At 47.9% G+C, this 15319-nt stretch overlaps 1 protein-coding gene across 4 annotated transcripts; it reads left to right on the top strand.

Annotated features, from left to right (window-relative positions):
- Positions 1–14: 14 nt before the first annotated feature.
- ACP1 (acid phosphatase 1) lies at positions 15–14786 on the top strand. Of its 4 annotated transcripts, none has more exons than XM_015251120.3 (6): positions 15–153; positions 6010–6083; positions 6330–6443; positions 12274–12335; positions 14279–14384; positions 14510–14786. In XM_015251120.3, exons 1-6 carry the CDS (start codon positions 111–113, stop codon positions 14585–14587), a joined length of 477 nt encoding a protein of 158 aa, XP_015106606.1. In that variant the 5' UTR covers positions 15–110; the 3' UTR covers positions 14588–14786. The 4 variants fall into 4 exon arrangements, 3 of the variants coding, with proteins under 3 accessions (XP_015106606.1, XP_015106608.1, XP_015106607.1); XM_015251122.3 differs by lacking the exon at positions 6330–6443 and adding an exon at positions 6169–6282; XM_015251121.3 differs by lacking the exon at positions 6330–6443 and adding an exon at positions 6169–6303.
- The last annotated feature ends 533 nt before the right edge of the window (positions 14787–15319 follow it).

Genomic DNA, 15319 nt, shown 5'->3' with positions numbered 1-15319 from the left:
GCGGGGCTGGGGCTGGATTGCGCAGGCGCTGGGCGGGCTGCTCGCCGTGCGCGTGCGCCCGCCGGAAACGTCCGGACGCCGTCAGTGGGCGCCTGTGTGCGCGCGGGAAGATGGCCGAGCAGGTGACCAAGTCTGTGCTGTTCGTGTGTCTGGGTGAGACGGCGCTGTTCTCTAGCCCCTCTGACTTTCCGGGAGGGCTCGGGGGTCCCTTGTGCGCTCTGGGCCGCGCCGCTGGGCCGGGAACGGTGATCCGGAGGAGGCCGGGGAGGGGAGACTGAAGGGCGGGATGCGGCGCCGCGCACCTTCCCGGGCGGCTCTGCAGGCGGGGTCCCTCTCACCTGCTTAGTCCCGTCTCCAAGTCGGATCCCCTGTCACCTGCCCAGCCTCTGTGCAAGCCCGATCTCTAGCTTCTGCACAGCCCCTTCTCCAAGCCTGGGTGCCTCGCGCCTGCAGCCCTTTCACTCCAAGCCAGGGTTCTTTCCATCACACCTGCCTGGAATCCCTCCTTCCCCTGCATCAGGTAGGCCCGAGGCCGCTGGACTGATCTGTGTCTTGGGGGCCTCCTGATGCTCTGACATCCATGCCGACACCGGTTTGCCGGCTTTCCTTGGCCTATGTCCAGAAAGGGATCTGAACCAAAGGTAGATGGATCGCAGCGTTCAGGATTTCTTGGTGGTAAAAGCCACACCACGGAGATCTGGTTCCCCAGGTCGCTGTGTAACAGCCCCATGTTCCATTCCTCTACATGAAAATGAAGATATTCTTTATCTTTAATTCTTTAGGTACCTTCCAGCTCAGAATTATTTTCGTTTTTAAGATTTCAACAGTTAGCCTCCCTTACTTAAAACAGAGTTCACGTTCCCTTTAGCTTGTGGGATTCTTCCCTTGTTAGAGCACCACAGGGCTGTAGTTAATTCCCTAGGGAGGAAGGCCTAGATGGTCACTAGTCCAGTGACTGAAAAATCTTCAGATGAGCCTGCATTTCCTGCAGACTTGCATTTCTGCCCCCTTTTAGGTGTACCCTTCAAGAAGACCACAGAAGTCCACCCGGCCTCTCCCACTTTATCGCCTTGTTCGTTCCCCACCCATGCCCTCTGGGGCACCTGCCCCCCAGCACGTGAGATGCTTGTTGTGCCTTCCGTTGTGTGCTGCTTCCTGGGCGCCCAGGAGCCCATGTTGCATTTTGCCTGGAAAGCTTTTCTAGAAGGTCAGGCCGGAGTATTCCCTTTTTCAGTTTTCCCTGATCCTGCAGGTGGAGGTAGTTGTTCCTATGACCTTTCATAGACACCTTTCCTCACACAAGTTTTATTGTAATTACTTGATACCCTCTTGAGATCATAGCTAGATTTAGCCCTCTTGAGGGCCTATCTTCCTTTGTATTTCCAGCTTTAGGACAAATACGATAATCACTAGGTATTTGTGTTGAATTTCTGTGAAGGGACAAGTGGAAAGCCTCCTTGTTTCCCTTTGACAGTGGGCATCATTTGTTTTTTAAGCTCTCCATTGAAGGCTGGCTGATGGAATCAACAGAGTTACCAAAGGGCAGTTCGGGTCAGTTTGGGCGTCTAGTAGAATTCCATGGCCCTGTTTATTTCTCTTAGAATTGGTGGTTAGGCTGACACTGCACCGTGGCAGCTCTTCATGAGAAACGTTTGCTGGTATGTATTTGTGGAAGTATTTGTCTTCAATACAGTTTTTTTTTTAAAGCAACTACCGTTTACCAGGCACTGTTCTGGGTGTGGGGATACACTAGTGACAGAAATCCCTGCCTCTCTCGAGCCCACGTTCTGTCAACAGTCATGTGCTTGGTTACTCTGTCACCTGCCCAGCCTCTGTGCAAGCCCGACCTCTAGCTTCTGCACAGCCCCTTCTCCAAGCCTGGGTGCCTCGTGGCTGCACCCCTTTCCCTCCAAGCCAGGGTTCTTTCCATCACACCTGCCTGGAATCCCTCAGGTGGATTGTATTAAGGACAATTAAGGCAAGACAAGGGGATGGCAGTGGAGTGCAGTTTTAAGCAGAGTATTCAGAGAGGGCCTTACTGAAAAGGTGACATTTGAACAAAGGCTTGGTAGCGATGAGGAAGCAGGCATAGGGTACTTTGGAAAAGTGTCCTGGACCCCGAGGAAAGCAGGTGAAAGGTTTTGGAGTGAGAGTGCTGGCCGTGTTGGAGAACTGGCAGGGAAGCCACAGAGCTGAGCCTGTGACCTGGTACCTTCTCAGACCCTCCTCTGTACCTGAGGACTCGGAGATAATGTGAGGGACTGTTTTCTTGGTGCCCAGCGGGTGCATGTCACACCGCTCTTGGTGCAGAGAGAAGTTACTTCCTCACACACAGTGACTGTTCTGGGGCCGGAGTCCACAGACTCTTTATGTGAAAGCCAGAGGACAAGTATTTTGTGCTCTGCAGGTCGTACAAAGGGTGTGGTGCTAAAGCAGCTTAGCCAGTACTTATGCTGGGCTGTAATCGTTTATTTATGGACCCCGGGATTTGAATTCCATATAATTTTCTCATGTCACAAGATATTCTACTTTTGAGTTTTTTCAGTTGATCCTAAAAATGTAAGTTATTTTTAGCATTGAGAACTGTACTCAGAGGTGGTGGTAGTGAGCCCTTGTCTTGGACCCAAGTTTAGGGCCTTCAGAGGGCAGATCCGGTGAGGCCATGTGAAAACTTGGGCTCACTTAGAACCAGTTAAGCCACTGGAGGATTTTGAGAAGAGGTGGGGGGGTTAAACAGAAGCGTTCAGCTGTTGTGTTGAGATAAGACTGAGGAGGGGCGAGGAGGGAGACCAGCCTGAAGAGAGAGCCTGTGTGTTGGACCAGAGTCTCGCTGGTGGAGGTGGTGAGATGTGGTCCTGGGGAGACTGAGGAAGTCGCTGTGTGACATTTCAGGTGGTAGCCAGTGTGCTGGGCAGTAAGAACAGTGTATTTATGAAATGTAAAAGTTTTATTCCTTCAAAGCATTTATTTGGACGTTTTTCAGACTGAAGTGCAGGCAGGTGTCAGATGTATTCTGTTGGTGAGGGTAATGGCAGGAGAGAAGGAACTGCCCCTTATTTTGGCAAGATTATTAAGAGTGTTTTAAGTTTTTGGAGATAAGAGACGGACTGGAGAACGTGTGTTGTTAGTTGTGGCACAGCCAGCCTGCTTGGAGAAAATGCTGGGTCAGTGGTGTCAGATGACCTTTTTCCTCTGGTTACTCAGTACCTGAGAGTGTTATGTGTGCTGGTCTGGGCGTCAGGTGCTGTGCTGGGTGGGACAGACAGAGCCATACCCTTGGAGAATTTCCTTCCTTGAGATGAAGGTGGTGACTAAGACCATGTATTAATTCGGAAAAAAACAAACTTGAGGCTTCTCAGATTGAATCTTTTTCCTAAAGAAATCTGAAGGTGACATTTAAGTTTTTAGAACTTCTCCATTGGGGAAACCTGCAGTATTGTCTTTTATGGATGTGCCCTGTTTTAAAATAACACATTAATTTGGTGATGTCAGCTTTTGAAATCAAGAGGTCCAGTTACAAGCAGGCAGGGTTTCTTATCTTTTGATCTTATAGATAGTATAATCTTTTATCTTTATCTCTAATCTTTGTAGTAGTAATCTCTTCCGTACCCTTATCACACATCTTCTTGCTGTAAATATGACTGTCTAGGAAAAAAGTAAGTTTGGATGAACATGCCTGAACTTTAAGGCAGTAAATAGTCCAAATTTTTGTTTTGTTATGGGAATGCATTTGTATTATACTTAATAACTATTTGTAAGGGGTGAAGCTAGTCTTTTTATTGTATCTTTAGATGCTGAGATATTAGGCATCTACTACTCTGCAGTTCCAAATAATAAAAACTGGCTTAATTTGGAATAGAGTGCTGTTCAAGGTAGCCCTGGACATACGGTGACAAGTATAGTGACCACGCATCTGTAGGAAGACTGATTAATCAAAGTAGTGGTGATAGTACCTGACTTACAAACTAACAGAATTAGAATGTGGAAAAGGAAGGCTTCACAGCACAAACCAGCTTACAGAGGGCATGTAATTCCTTTCATGGTTGGGCAGCTGAGGGAAACCAGTCTCTGTGGGAAGGATGTGCTTTATAATAAGTGCATCATCAGACCAGGATAGTGTAGAAACTGAAGAACATCAGACTGAAGCTGTTTTCCTTGCAGTAGGGAATTAGTCGTGTTTAACAGCACCTCAGAAAATCCAGATTCCACGTGTGTGTCATGAACCAGAAGATTCTGATGTCAGGAGAGTGAGGTCTGTCCTCTGGGCCGCGGGTCCCAGGCTCCCTCCCCTCACTTCCGGGTACCACCTCCTGAGTCCTGTCCTGTCTGTGGCCTCCCTCTGCGGCCTTGGAGGGAGGCCGGCTGTCCACCTCTAGTCTCAAGTCTTAATGTTTCCTCGGCCTTGCAGTCATTTTCCTCACTTGTGCCTTGATCAGCTCTGGTGCCGTGCACAGTAGCAGGTGTGCAGAATATGTGTGTGAAGGGAATCCCGTTACTTCTCCTCCCCAGACCTTCTGCTTCTTCCCGCTGTGGGTGCTAAGCCCACATCGTGGGCCCACGGCTCCCACTCACTCGATCTCCACCCGAAGCAGCCTCGCCCATGTGTTCATACAGTCCCGCCCAGGTTTTAATGCCTTTTCCCTGGCTCTGCCTGATAAGGTCCTCTTAACCCTTTAAAGATCAGCCTTAACCATTCTTTCTTTTTCCCTTATAGGAAATTTTCTTATTATCTTCTTTGTGCTTGTCCTGTGTTCCTATAGAATATTGCTTGTCTGTCAGCATTTATTTCCTTGTTTTTATGATAGCTGACTCCATGTCTCCCGTAAATGCATTGCTTGTGGTGGAAATATTTTGAGAGAAGACTTTATGTCTTTATATCTTTTTCCCTGTGTAGTAAGGAGCTTGGCCCCATCAGGTGGAAGCTCGGGCCTTTGTCCTGGCTTCTGGGAGCTGACCTCCAAACCCCTTGGAACTCCCTTGGAGCAGCAGGAGTATCTGGGTGCTCAGGGGAGGCCCTACCTGGTGTGTGCCGAGGAGGTAACCTGGGTGGGGGCCGTGAGCCACCCACGGGAGAGAAGGGGCTAGACACTGACCTCAGTCACTTGTGCTTACTTATGAAATCCCAGGAGCCCTGGCACTGGTGCTTCAGTGGCATTCTGGGTTTCAGGGCTCTGAGTGTGCTCACACATGGGTGATGGGAGGGTGACGTGTCCCTGAGGACCAGAGAGTTCCATGTTTGGAACTCTTCTAGAATCTTTGCACGCTCTTTAACTTTGGCAGGTTCTGCTCTGTATATTTTTGTAATAATAAAGCTATGATCATAAACATAGCACTTTCTTGGGTTCTGCAGTCCTTCTAGAGAACTGTTGATCCTGTGAGGACCCCCGCATTTGTGGCCAGCTGGTTTGAAGTGAGGAGGGCCCTGGGGCTCCGTGAAATTGCAGCCGATGATATAAGTTCTGGGCAGATTGGACAGCCTGGAGGACCGTCCCTGCCCCAGCTGGCTGACTCCTGGGTCCACAGCACTCAAGCAGGGGCTTCGTGCAGATCATGTGGTAGAAGTTTGTGTAGAAGGACTACTGTTCTGCCTCAGTGCATTTGCTTGTGTATTTTATGAAACAATATTCATCTTTATTATGTGCCGTATACATGAGAAAACATATTTTTAAGTCTTTTTTGTTGTATTGCATTTTAAAATGGACTGGCTGCAGTCCACTTCATGGATTTCATGACTCACTTCTGGGTCAGTGAGGCAACCTGAGAAACAACAGCTTTGGTTGTACTTGTTTGAAGTCTCTGTCATTTGTACTTGGAGTGCTTGGACAGTGGGTGTGAAACCGCTGAGCAAAGTTTAGTCACCTGTTCCCAGGTCCACTATGCCTGGCAGGACCGTCACCTCCAAGAAGAGTGTTTGCCTCACTTCCCTCGCTGTCCTCGGGTGTGTGGACTCAGCACTGCCCTTCCCTCAGACCTGACGCTCACTCTCTGCCCCTGTCCCCCCTTTTTAAGGTAACATTTGTCGATCACCCATCGCGGAAGCGGTTTTCAGGAAACTTGTAACTGATCAAAACGTTTCAGATAAGGTAAGTACTTTTCACTGTCTTAAAGAGGCCGACCTGAATGTCTCTGGGGCAGGAAATTGTGAAAAAGTTCTCTTTTCTCCTGCAGTGGAGGATAGACAGTGCGGCGACGTCCACATATGAAATAGGAAACCCTCCTGATCACCGGGGGCAGGCTTGCTTGAAGAAGCACGGGGTCCCAATGAACCACGTGGCCCGGCAGGTACCGCACTGGAACTTGAAGGTGCACTTGTGTGTTTTGTGTTGCAGTGGGTCATTGACAGCGGCGCTGTTTCTGACTGGAACGTGGGCCGGTCACCAGATGCAAGAGCTGTGAGCTGCCTAAGAAATCATGGCATTAACACAGCCCATAAAGCAAGACAGGTAGAGGAGAACTCATTTAATTTCTAGAATGCTGATCCCATATGCTGAGAAGTTGTGAGGGGCTTCACCAGACTTATGTATAATGAGGGTGTTTGGGGTTGGCCTCACCGGCCACAGCGCTCCCATTCTGGTTCCACACTTCTGAAAGATTTGCATGGTCCTGGAATTGACTTATTAGAATGCCTCGTGGACAGACCCCTGGCCATGAGCTGGAAGGCTTGAGTTGCAGTCGCCTCCTCCTGTCTGTCTGTGGTCTCAGCCTTTACGCCATGGTGGCTGGCCTGTCCCCCTTATAGGAGCGCCGCTACAGTGCAGTTCTGTTACAAAGACAAGGACATTTCAGCTTCACAGTGCCTTAGGAATCCAGGCCAGCACCGCTGTTACTGTGGCTGCATGTCCTGCTGTGGGAGCACTTCTGGATTTAGGCTCTGGAGTGCGCCCGGCAGAGCGTCCTGGGCTGAGGGCCATGCACCTTATCTGCTCTCCCCAGTGTGGACGCCACCAGCTACGTGCAGCTCTTGCACGTTTGAGAGACGTCCAGTGAGGAGGGGGGCAGAGGCAGCTGCATTCTAAATTTTAACTAAATAGCCATTTGGTCTGGTGGGCACCTCATTGGGCTGTAGGGTCCTAGACTCAGGAAGAACCACAGCAGGCTGAGGCTTTCGTGGCAGCATTTGTGGTGGGACATCAGGGTGGTGGGCGGGCACATCCGGGCCCCTCTAGGAGCCAGTGGTAGGTGTGTGTGCTGGGACCCACTGGCCATAATCACAGGGACCGGCTTCTAAAGAGATTGGCTTCCTTTCGATACTAAGTGCCCAGCATGTTGTTCTGCAGGGACTCTTATTTTTATCAGTATGATGATGCTTTTATGGAGATTCAGTTGGATTTTTAAAAAAAAAACTAGCTAAAATTTTCTCATTTCCTTTTGTGTGCATCCTCATGAAGCGTGTGGCTCTGCAGGCCAAGAAGGGCTGTGGCTGGGTGTCAGCAGCAGGAGGCGGTGCAGCGGGGAGCCGGGCATGCTGAGCGCGGTTGTCAGATGAACCGCATGTTTCTGGGTGGTTTATTGATCGTGCGTGAATCAGAGCCCCCGTGAGACTGGGTGAAGATTCCTCTGTGAGTGCTGCACCAAGTCTCACCTCTGTTTAACCTTCGCAGGTCGCTTTGTCCCCGCGTCGCGTTTTACATTTTGATCGCCTCTCTTTGTTCTTGTCTTACCTCATTACGGAAGGGAGTAGTTGGTAAACCCATCTCGCAGATCAAGAAACAGCTCTGGAGAGAAAATGAATGACTTGTTGACGATTACCCAGCTGCCAAGTGGTAGAACTGGAATTTAGTTGCAGGTTTATTTGTTTTAATAAAAAACATCTAGACGTGTGAGCCAGAAAATTCACAAAATTACCATAGAAACACTTCCAATACATTAATGGTGTCTCAGGAATAGTAACACACACATTATTCGTGGCTTAGATAACTTTACTCTGAGACCTGTAAACTTCTGATTTTTGGTTCTGTCAGTAGATGCTGCTTGTTGTTAACAAGTTACTATTTAAATGAACTGTTTTAAGGACCTGGTCTTTTCTCAAATGGAATTTACATTGGGGGGATTAAACATTTTTTTATATCATTTGTCCATTCTAATCTCTTCAGGATTTTATATACCTTGCCAATCTCTACTTTCTGTTTTTTAAGTAATGTAGATTTTTTTGAGCAGTCCTTCAGAAATATGGTCAATCATACTTTCATGTTTTCTGTTTTAAAATCATTTTTCATACACAAAGTATACATAATAAAAGTGGATACAAATGAAATATTTTAAATACACATGCCTTTAAAAAAAACAAAGCTAGAAACTTTTTCATTTTTTAAGAACACAAGTAATTACCAGTTTTAGAAGTAGTATTTCCAGATTTTGTTTTCTTTTCCCTGTTGCTTTTAAGAAAGTTTTCTCAACAATGATTTTTTAAAAAATTTCCGAGTCCTAGTAAGATACTAGGTCCTAGTTTTATACATCAGTATCATGTCAGAGTATTGTTATTTTTTTAAGCATCTTTCTAATGTTTGCAGTTTCCTCTTCAGCGAGTGTCACAATTTGAGAACCATTTGTAGTATTTCTGTCAAACCCGGGGTTTAACAAATAAAATACATTTAGGGTGTCTTTTTCCCTTTAACCCATGTAACCAGTTTTCTGGAGTTTGAACACTCACATCTGGTTGGTTCTCTGGGGACGTTTACTTTCTTGTACATCCTCACCCCTTTCCGTAAACTCTGTTGGGCGCGTATGCAGATTGTCAGTGCTCTCTGGACATTTTCCAGAGGGGCAGCACCGTGGCGTCTGCTCCAGGGCTCAGCGCTAAAACTGCCTCCCCCTACTGTGACAGCAGGGAAGCCCTGTAGTGGCCATCTTTCTGTCCTGTTTCTCCTTTGTGAGAGTCTCCAGTCATCTTCATTTATGGATTCAGTATTGTTTTACTGTCATGCTACAGTCGATTTGTCAGTTCCACTCTGACGAACACTTGGGTCATTAGTAGTCTGGGGCTGAATGCCACTGTGAATATTTTTGTATGTGTGCAGTTCTGTTGGGCACATACCTGGTGTCACACACTGTCAGGTGTACGCACACCCGGCATCACACACTGTCAGAGTGGAGCAGCCTCATAAGACAAGTTGGCTAATGCTCCTTTTTCTTTTCTCTTAAAAAAGTTGTCAAACAATGATAGTATTTCTGTTTTAATCTTTTGGAAGGGTTCATCTAATACATTGTTTTTTTGTTGTTTCCTGCAGTTCCTGTCATTTTCTCCTGGTGTCTTTCATTTTTCTTTGTGGGGTCACCTCTGTTTCCTGAGTTTGTGTCTTGATGGTTTTCATCGGTGCTGGAAAACTCTGGGCTATTGTCTTTGTATATTTTCCCTCCTCTCATTCTGCTGAGACTCACCCTGAATGTATTTGGAATGTGAATTCCCTGTGCTTTTTCTCCTTTCTCCACACCTTTCACTGGTTTTCAGTCTGAAATCTTCTACTGACCTCTTTCCTGATATACTTGTCTTTCTGATGTTTTCAAGTCCGTAAGCCTCTGTTTATTGAATATTTAGTGTCTATTATTTTATTAATTCTTCAAGTTTTATATATTTTTATTGATTCCAATTTTCTGGTGAAATTCTACAAGGTGCCGTATATTTCTTGAACAATACAGATGGCAGTTATTTTACAGTAAGTCTGGTAACTAATGCCTGGGGCATCCTGGAGCCTCCTTCCCTCCCCTTTTTTCTTTTCTTCTTTATGTCATTGCTTGGTAAGTGTGCTCGTTTGGATTAAATGCTGTACTTGATGTATTAAAAACGTAGAAGTCTGGATGGTGGCCCTTTGCCCCATGGGGAGGGGAATTGGTTTGGAGCTGACTTGGAACTGGTCCTGCCCTGGAGGGCGGGGCTGTGCTGGGTGGGCCTCTTGGGTGAGGCATCCGCACAAGGGGTTCCTGCTGCCGCCTTGCCCTCCCCGGGCCTGGGGCCATCCGCTCGTTCTCTTGACTTCTCGCGCAGGGTAGCTGAAGAGGACTTGGGGGTGCCAGGCTCACTTCTCCCAGGGCTCTGCCTCCAGCTTCTCCAGCCCGGGCGGTCAGCATGGTCCTCGTGCGTCTGCCTCTGTCAGCGGCTCGCTGCCCAGCACCCCTGTCCTCCTCACCCTGCCCATCACAGCTAACCGCCCCGCATGAGAGTCTAGAGCACAGTCCCTAGAGTGGGGTCCAGGGACCTTGGGCCCATGAGACCAAAGTGCGAGGAAGGGCTCTGATCAAAGGGTCAGGCTGACCATGGCCGCGGCAGAGCGGGTAAAGCTGACTGGTGCGAGCTCACGTTCTGTGTTGCCAGGAACCTGCGAGCAGCCACCACTGAGTGGGCTTTGGTGGTGTGGCGGAGAGCGTCCGCCGCCGTCCACCACTGTCCACCACAGCTGTTCCCTGCTGGTCAGCCCGCCACTTGTGTGAGGCTGGGCTGGAGGGGGTCTCCACAGCTCAGAGCCCAGGCGCGTGGGAGGCCGGCTGTCTCTCAGGAAGTAGATGCTCCGTGAAGAGATTTGCACAAATGTGAAACAGTCCACTCTCCTCCATGAGTTCCAGTTTGGAGAGTATAGCTGTTTTTCCTTTAAAAAAGATATAATAGTGGGTAATGCATTTTCATTATTTTTCAGTGAATAATAGATTTTTAAAATTTTCAGGTTTTAATAGCTTTGGTAAATTTCGGTAGATAAAACAAGTTGTTTATAGGGACGGCCTAAATAACCTTTAAAGAGTTAAAAATTTCTTCAGCCCAGAAGCTTGAGGGCTCTCCTCCGAGTTCTCGCCAGCGGCCCTCCCAGGCGGCCAGTCTTGTCCGCAGCAGTGGTGGGGGCACTGGGTGGGGCTTGGCCCGCGGAGGGTCCCCATCCGTGCACCCTGCCCTGTGCACGCGGTTGGGGTTTTGGCCTTTCTGAGCCTGGCTGTCATGGGAGCCTGTCGGTGACTCTGCAGAGGTGTTTAGATTTGATAGGCATTTTCTAGTTTTTTCTGGCAGTAGGTTTGTTTTGCTACAGGTTATTTCATTTATAGCTGCAAGCGGAAATCCTTTACCATGCATTCTTCCTAAGATGTTAATTTTAGCTGTTCCTCCTCTTTCTCAGTTATTTTAACATTAATCATCATGTAGCTACATGTGGCTGTCAGTGACTAAGTCTGTCTTTCCTAGATTCTGTGACTGCAGTCATTCCAAAATTGAGGAGAATGTTTAATATTTAATCCCAGGACATTTCTCATACAGCTAATTTGGGGAAATAGCTTCTGATATTTGTTGTAGTAGATCTTGAAATAAGCTAGCACCTTGGGAGTGTGAGCAGAATTCAGTCCCAGCACTTGATTAAGGTGCTGCCCTGAACATCAGTGCAGGTGCACACGGAGAGTCCAGACCTATGCTTCCCAGCAGGATAACGAGGGTATTGTTGTCTCTTTGCTGCACTGATTAGAGGGTCATGACTCTGTTTAACCAGGTTTTCAGTGTCTTCTTTGTAGTTTCACCGTACAGCTATATTTTAGAGGGCTTTTTAGTGAGGAAGATAATTATTGGAATTGCATTCTCAGAAACTATTTTCACCTTTGTTTGTGGCATATTTGTCCCTTTCTTATTCTGTCATTATAATAGTCAAAAATCGTAAAATAGTTTTTCATTTATATTTTAGTGGTTTGTATTTATAAATTACGACAGCAAACAATGACAAGGTTTAGGTTAGAATCAGTAAAAATATTCAGTGTCTTGTTTACCTTATGGAATTCATGCAGAATAAAGACCCAGACACTCAGCTCTTCATGTGTTTCCTTCTGGGTGGCTCTCCCCAAGCCCCACTGAAGATTTCCTCTCTCTCTCCCCAGCACTCTTCCCCTTCTCCGCTGCACTTCTCTGTGGGGCGCTGTCGCCCCTGAGCCGCCACCCTGCGTGGGAGGGACGGCCGTCTGTCCTCCAGCTGGTGCACATCCCAGGGGCAGAGGGGGTTACGTGCTTGCAGAATGAAAACCGGGGCAAAACCTTGAAGGCTGTTTCTGAAGTTGAAGATGAAGTGTAAACTTTGTATTCACACATTACACTATTTCATGATTATTCCAAGGAACTTTATAAAATTTCTCTGCGGTAGTTTTAGGAAATTAGGCTAACTGTAATGTTAGCTTAAGAGTACCTAAGTGATTTAATTTAATTAGTAACAGATTTCAGTATAGCTTTTGTTTTTTAACCTAAAGTTCTGTTTTAGGTCCTCTAGGCTTAATTGGTCTAACTGTAAACATTACGTTTGATTTCTCGCTTACTTTCAGGTTACCAGAGAAGACTTTGTCACCTTTGATTATATACTCTGTATGGATGAGAGCAACCTGAGGTAATCACACTTTTAAAGGGTGTTTCTGTTCAACTGGATTCAGTAATGGGCCAAGCAGTCGTTGTCCAAACTGACGTTTTAAAATTACTTTAAAGTTTTGATACATAGTGAAGGTCATAATACACAGAATTATTTATTTAGAATAGAAGGAAATCCAGAGAGTAATGTAGAGTTGTGTCATGGGTATGTTTTGCCAGACACACCTTTGGCGAGGGGGAGTCTGATTATATAAGGTGACGTTTTGTTTCACAGGAGAATGAGTTTGTTGCTGTTATAAGGATCTGTGGACAGTGTGGTGTTTTATTGTGTTTCTCATCTTACTCCCCATTACTGCTGCCCTGCCCCCAACCCCAGAAGAAAGACTGACAACAAAGACAACTTTACTCTATTTAAATTCTTGATTGCCTCCATTGATTTAAGCAACACCACCTGTCAGACTGAGGTGTTAGGTGCAGATGGCTGTGGTGAGCAGTGTCCTGTGCTCGCACACTGGAGCGCTCATCCTGAAGGTTTGCACTGTTGCTGCGTCTTATCAGAGGAATTTGAGGCACAGAGACGTTAAGTTACTGGCCCAAGTCCACAGACTCAGAGGCGGGTGTGGTGGAGTTGCGTTCCCCGCTCTGTGAGGCCCGTGAATCACACCCCGGGCCCTGTCGCCTGCACGTGCATTTGACCTGGGAGGATGCGAATTTGGGCAGCAGGGCACTGGTGGCATTTCTGCAGCCGTGCACCTGGCGTGGTGACAGCGAGGAGGCACTTTCCTGACTCTGGTGTGGGGCTCCCCTGTACTAACATTCACCCTAACAGAGAAATAGTGTAGCACGGTGTGCCTGCCAGACAAGTGAATACAACGTGTCTCACAGATTTAGAAGCAGACCGGGTGGGGTTTCGTGACCAAAGGGAATATGCAACCCTGTTCCCCTGTAAGATGGGCCTTGTGCTGTGGTCACGTGATAGATCTTGCCGGGTGAGATGCTGGGACCGGGCCTGCAGCCCCTAGGAGCTGGGGTTGGGGGAGCAGGGGACAGTGACATGCTTCACTGCTGATCCAGAAGTACTGCATGTGTTTGATTAGGAGAAACTCCTTCTGATCACCGTTGCAGGCTGGGCAGACACAGATGCAACAGGCTTACCTGGGTTTTCAGTAGAATATATAAACTTTCCATTTTTGTTTTCCAGTTTGTTTTGTTCTCATTTTTTCTCAGAATAGCTTATCGGCATTATCAGCAATAACTTGTTAGGGGACTCTGTGTGGTACTCTGTTCATTAAATTCCTAAACATGGTTGGCATTCGGTGGTGCAGCCCAGTCAGCCCTGCTCCCATCTGCCCCCCAGGGTTCAGCCTAGGTCGCTTCTCAGGGAGGGGTCTGCTCCAAGGCCTCGCAGGTTTCCGGGTGGACGCTCACATCCACCACTCCAGCTTCTCACAGGGATTTGTTAACGAAACACAGGAACAGTGGGCTCAGCGAGAAAGCTGAGGCGCTGCGTCCAGTAGTGGGAGAAAGGGAGGAGCGTCCACAGTGGGCGGCACGGCGGGCTTACTGCAGGAACGGCTGCGTCAGGTGGAGCCTGCCGCCCTCTGGGACATGGTTCTCATGGCCTTTTGAGTTCCACTGTGTCACCTTTGTTCAGTTTCTGAGACAGGATGTTCTTGAACCTGCACTTCACGGGAGGATATGTAACTACCGTTGTCGTAAAGCTGCACCTTCTGTGTAGAAGGTGTGAGAGTCACTGCTGTCCCCAGCTCCTTTGCTGGAGACACGGAGCCTAGTGACTGCAGCTCCCTGGAAGGCCGTCCTGTGCTGCTGAGTGTTTGATTTCCTATTTAAATCAAGTTCCTTTTGCTGGATTTTGATCTGGAGACTTCACAAGACCCTAACAGATGTCCCAGTTTAACTTTAAACCATAGGTCAGAAAACTAAGTTCATGTTTCAATTTTACAGAGATTTGAATAGAAAAAGTAATCAAGTTAAAAACTGCAAAGCAAAAATAGAACTGCTTGGGAGCTACGACCCACAGAAGCAGCTGATTATCGAAGACCCCTATTACGTAAGTGCGGCCCTCACCCCGTCCTGCCGTCTGGGCGCCCGGCCGTCGGACGTCAGAGCGAGGCTGTCGGAAGGGCATTTCTCTTGGGCTGCTTTTGTTACATTTTCTTTTCCCTGTCCTTCTAGGGCAACGACTCTGACTTCGAGACCGTCTACCAGCAGTGTCTGAGGTGCTGCAGGGCCTTCCTGGAGAAGGTTCACTGACCGGTTCTGCTCCTGCGGGTCCCAGGCTCGTCCCCCGCCCGCAGTCCCAGCTATGTGTCACCGTGTAACCGTGCCGCTGGCTCAAGGCCACAGCCCTTCTTCCTTCAGTTGACTTTCTTACTTTAAAAAATAATTGTAGATGAAAATCAGTTGTTGTGTTTGGTGGAAAAATAAATAAAAATTTCTGATTCAGACAGTTCATTGGGTAAGTGTTGGACTAGCTGGACCTCCGCTCACCCTAGTTGTAGAAATACTAGGGCAGATGGAACAGTGGAAAACAAACCACAGTGAAGTCCAGCGTTGCTTTAAGGCCCCGGTCAGCATCAGAGCCAGAGGGCCTTGAGGTCACCCGCACTCCTTCTCCCTGTGTGGACGGAAGCCAGGGCCTGGCGTGGGAGGAGCACAGCCACGGCGAGGCGCTCGTTCACATGCCTGAGCACTCACCCGCACCCTCGGGTCAGGAGAGGAACCCTGGTGGGAGCGACCTCGCAGCGCTCCTCCTTCGTAGCTTGTGTCTAGTTAAGCCCGTGAGGAGATTCAGCTTGTTCCCGTTTGAACCACGTTGCCTCTGGGAATTCGACTGTATCGGGAAGAAGGACACTTGTGTGCTGGTTTAGCTTATGGTCAGTTTGAGAAATACGTCTGCTTTTATATGCAGGTGGGAAAAACAGTAAGTTAGGAAAGGTTCTTTTACGTTGGAATGCTTGAATATGGAGATGTTAAGAGTTTTTT

This window comes from Vicugna pacos, chromosome 15 (assembly GCF_048564905.1).
Source record: "Vicugna pacos chromosome 15, VicPac4, whole genome shotgun sequence".
NCBI classification, from domain to species: domain Eukaryota; kingdom Metazoa; phylum Chordata; class Mammalia; order Artiodactyla; family Camelidae; genus Vicugna; species Vicugna pacos.
The sequence above is the reverse complement of the archived record's forward strand: the minus strand, read 5'-3'. Positions and strand labels throughout refer to the sequence as shown.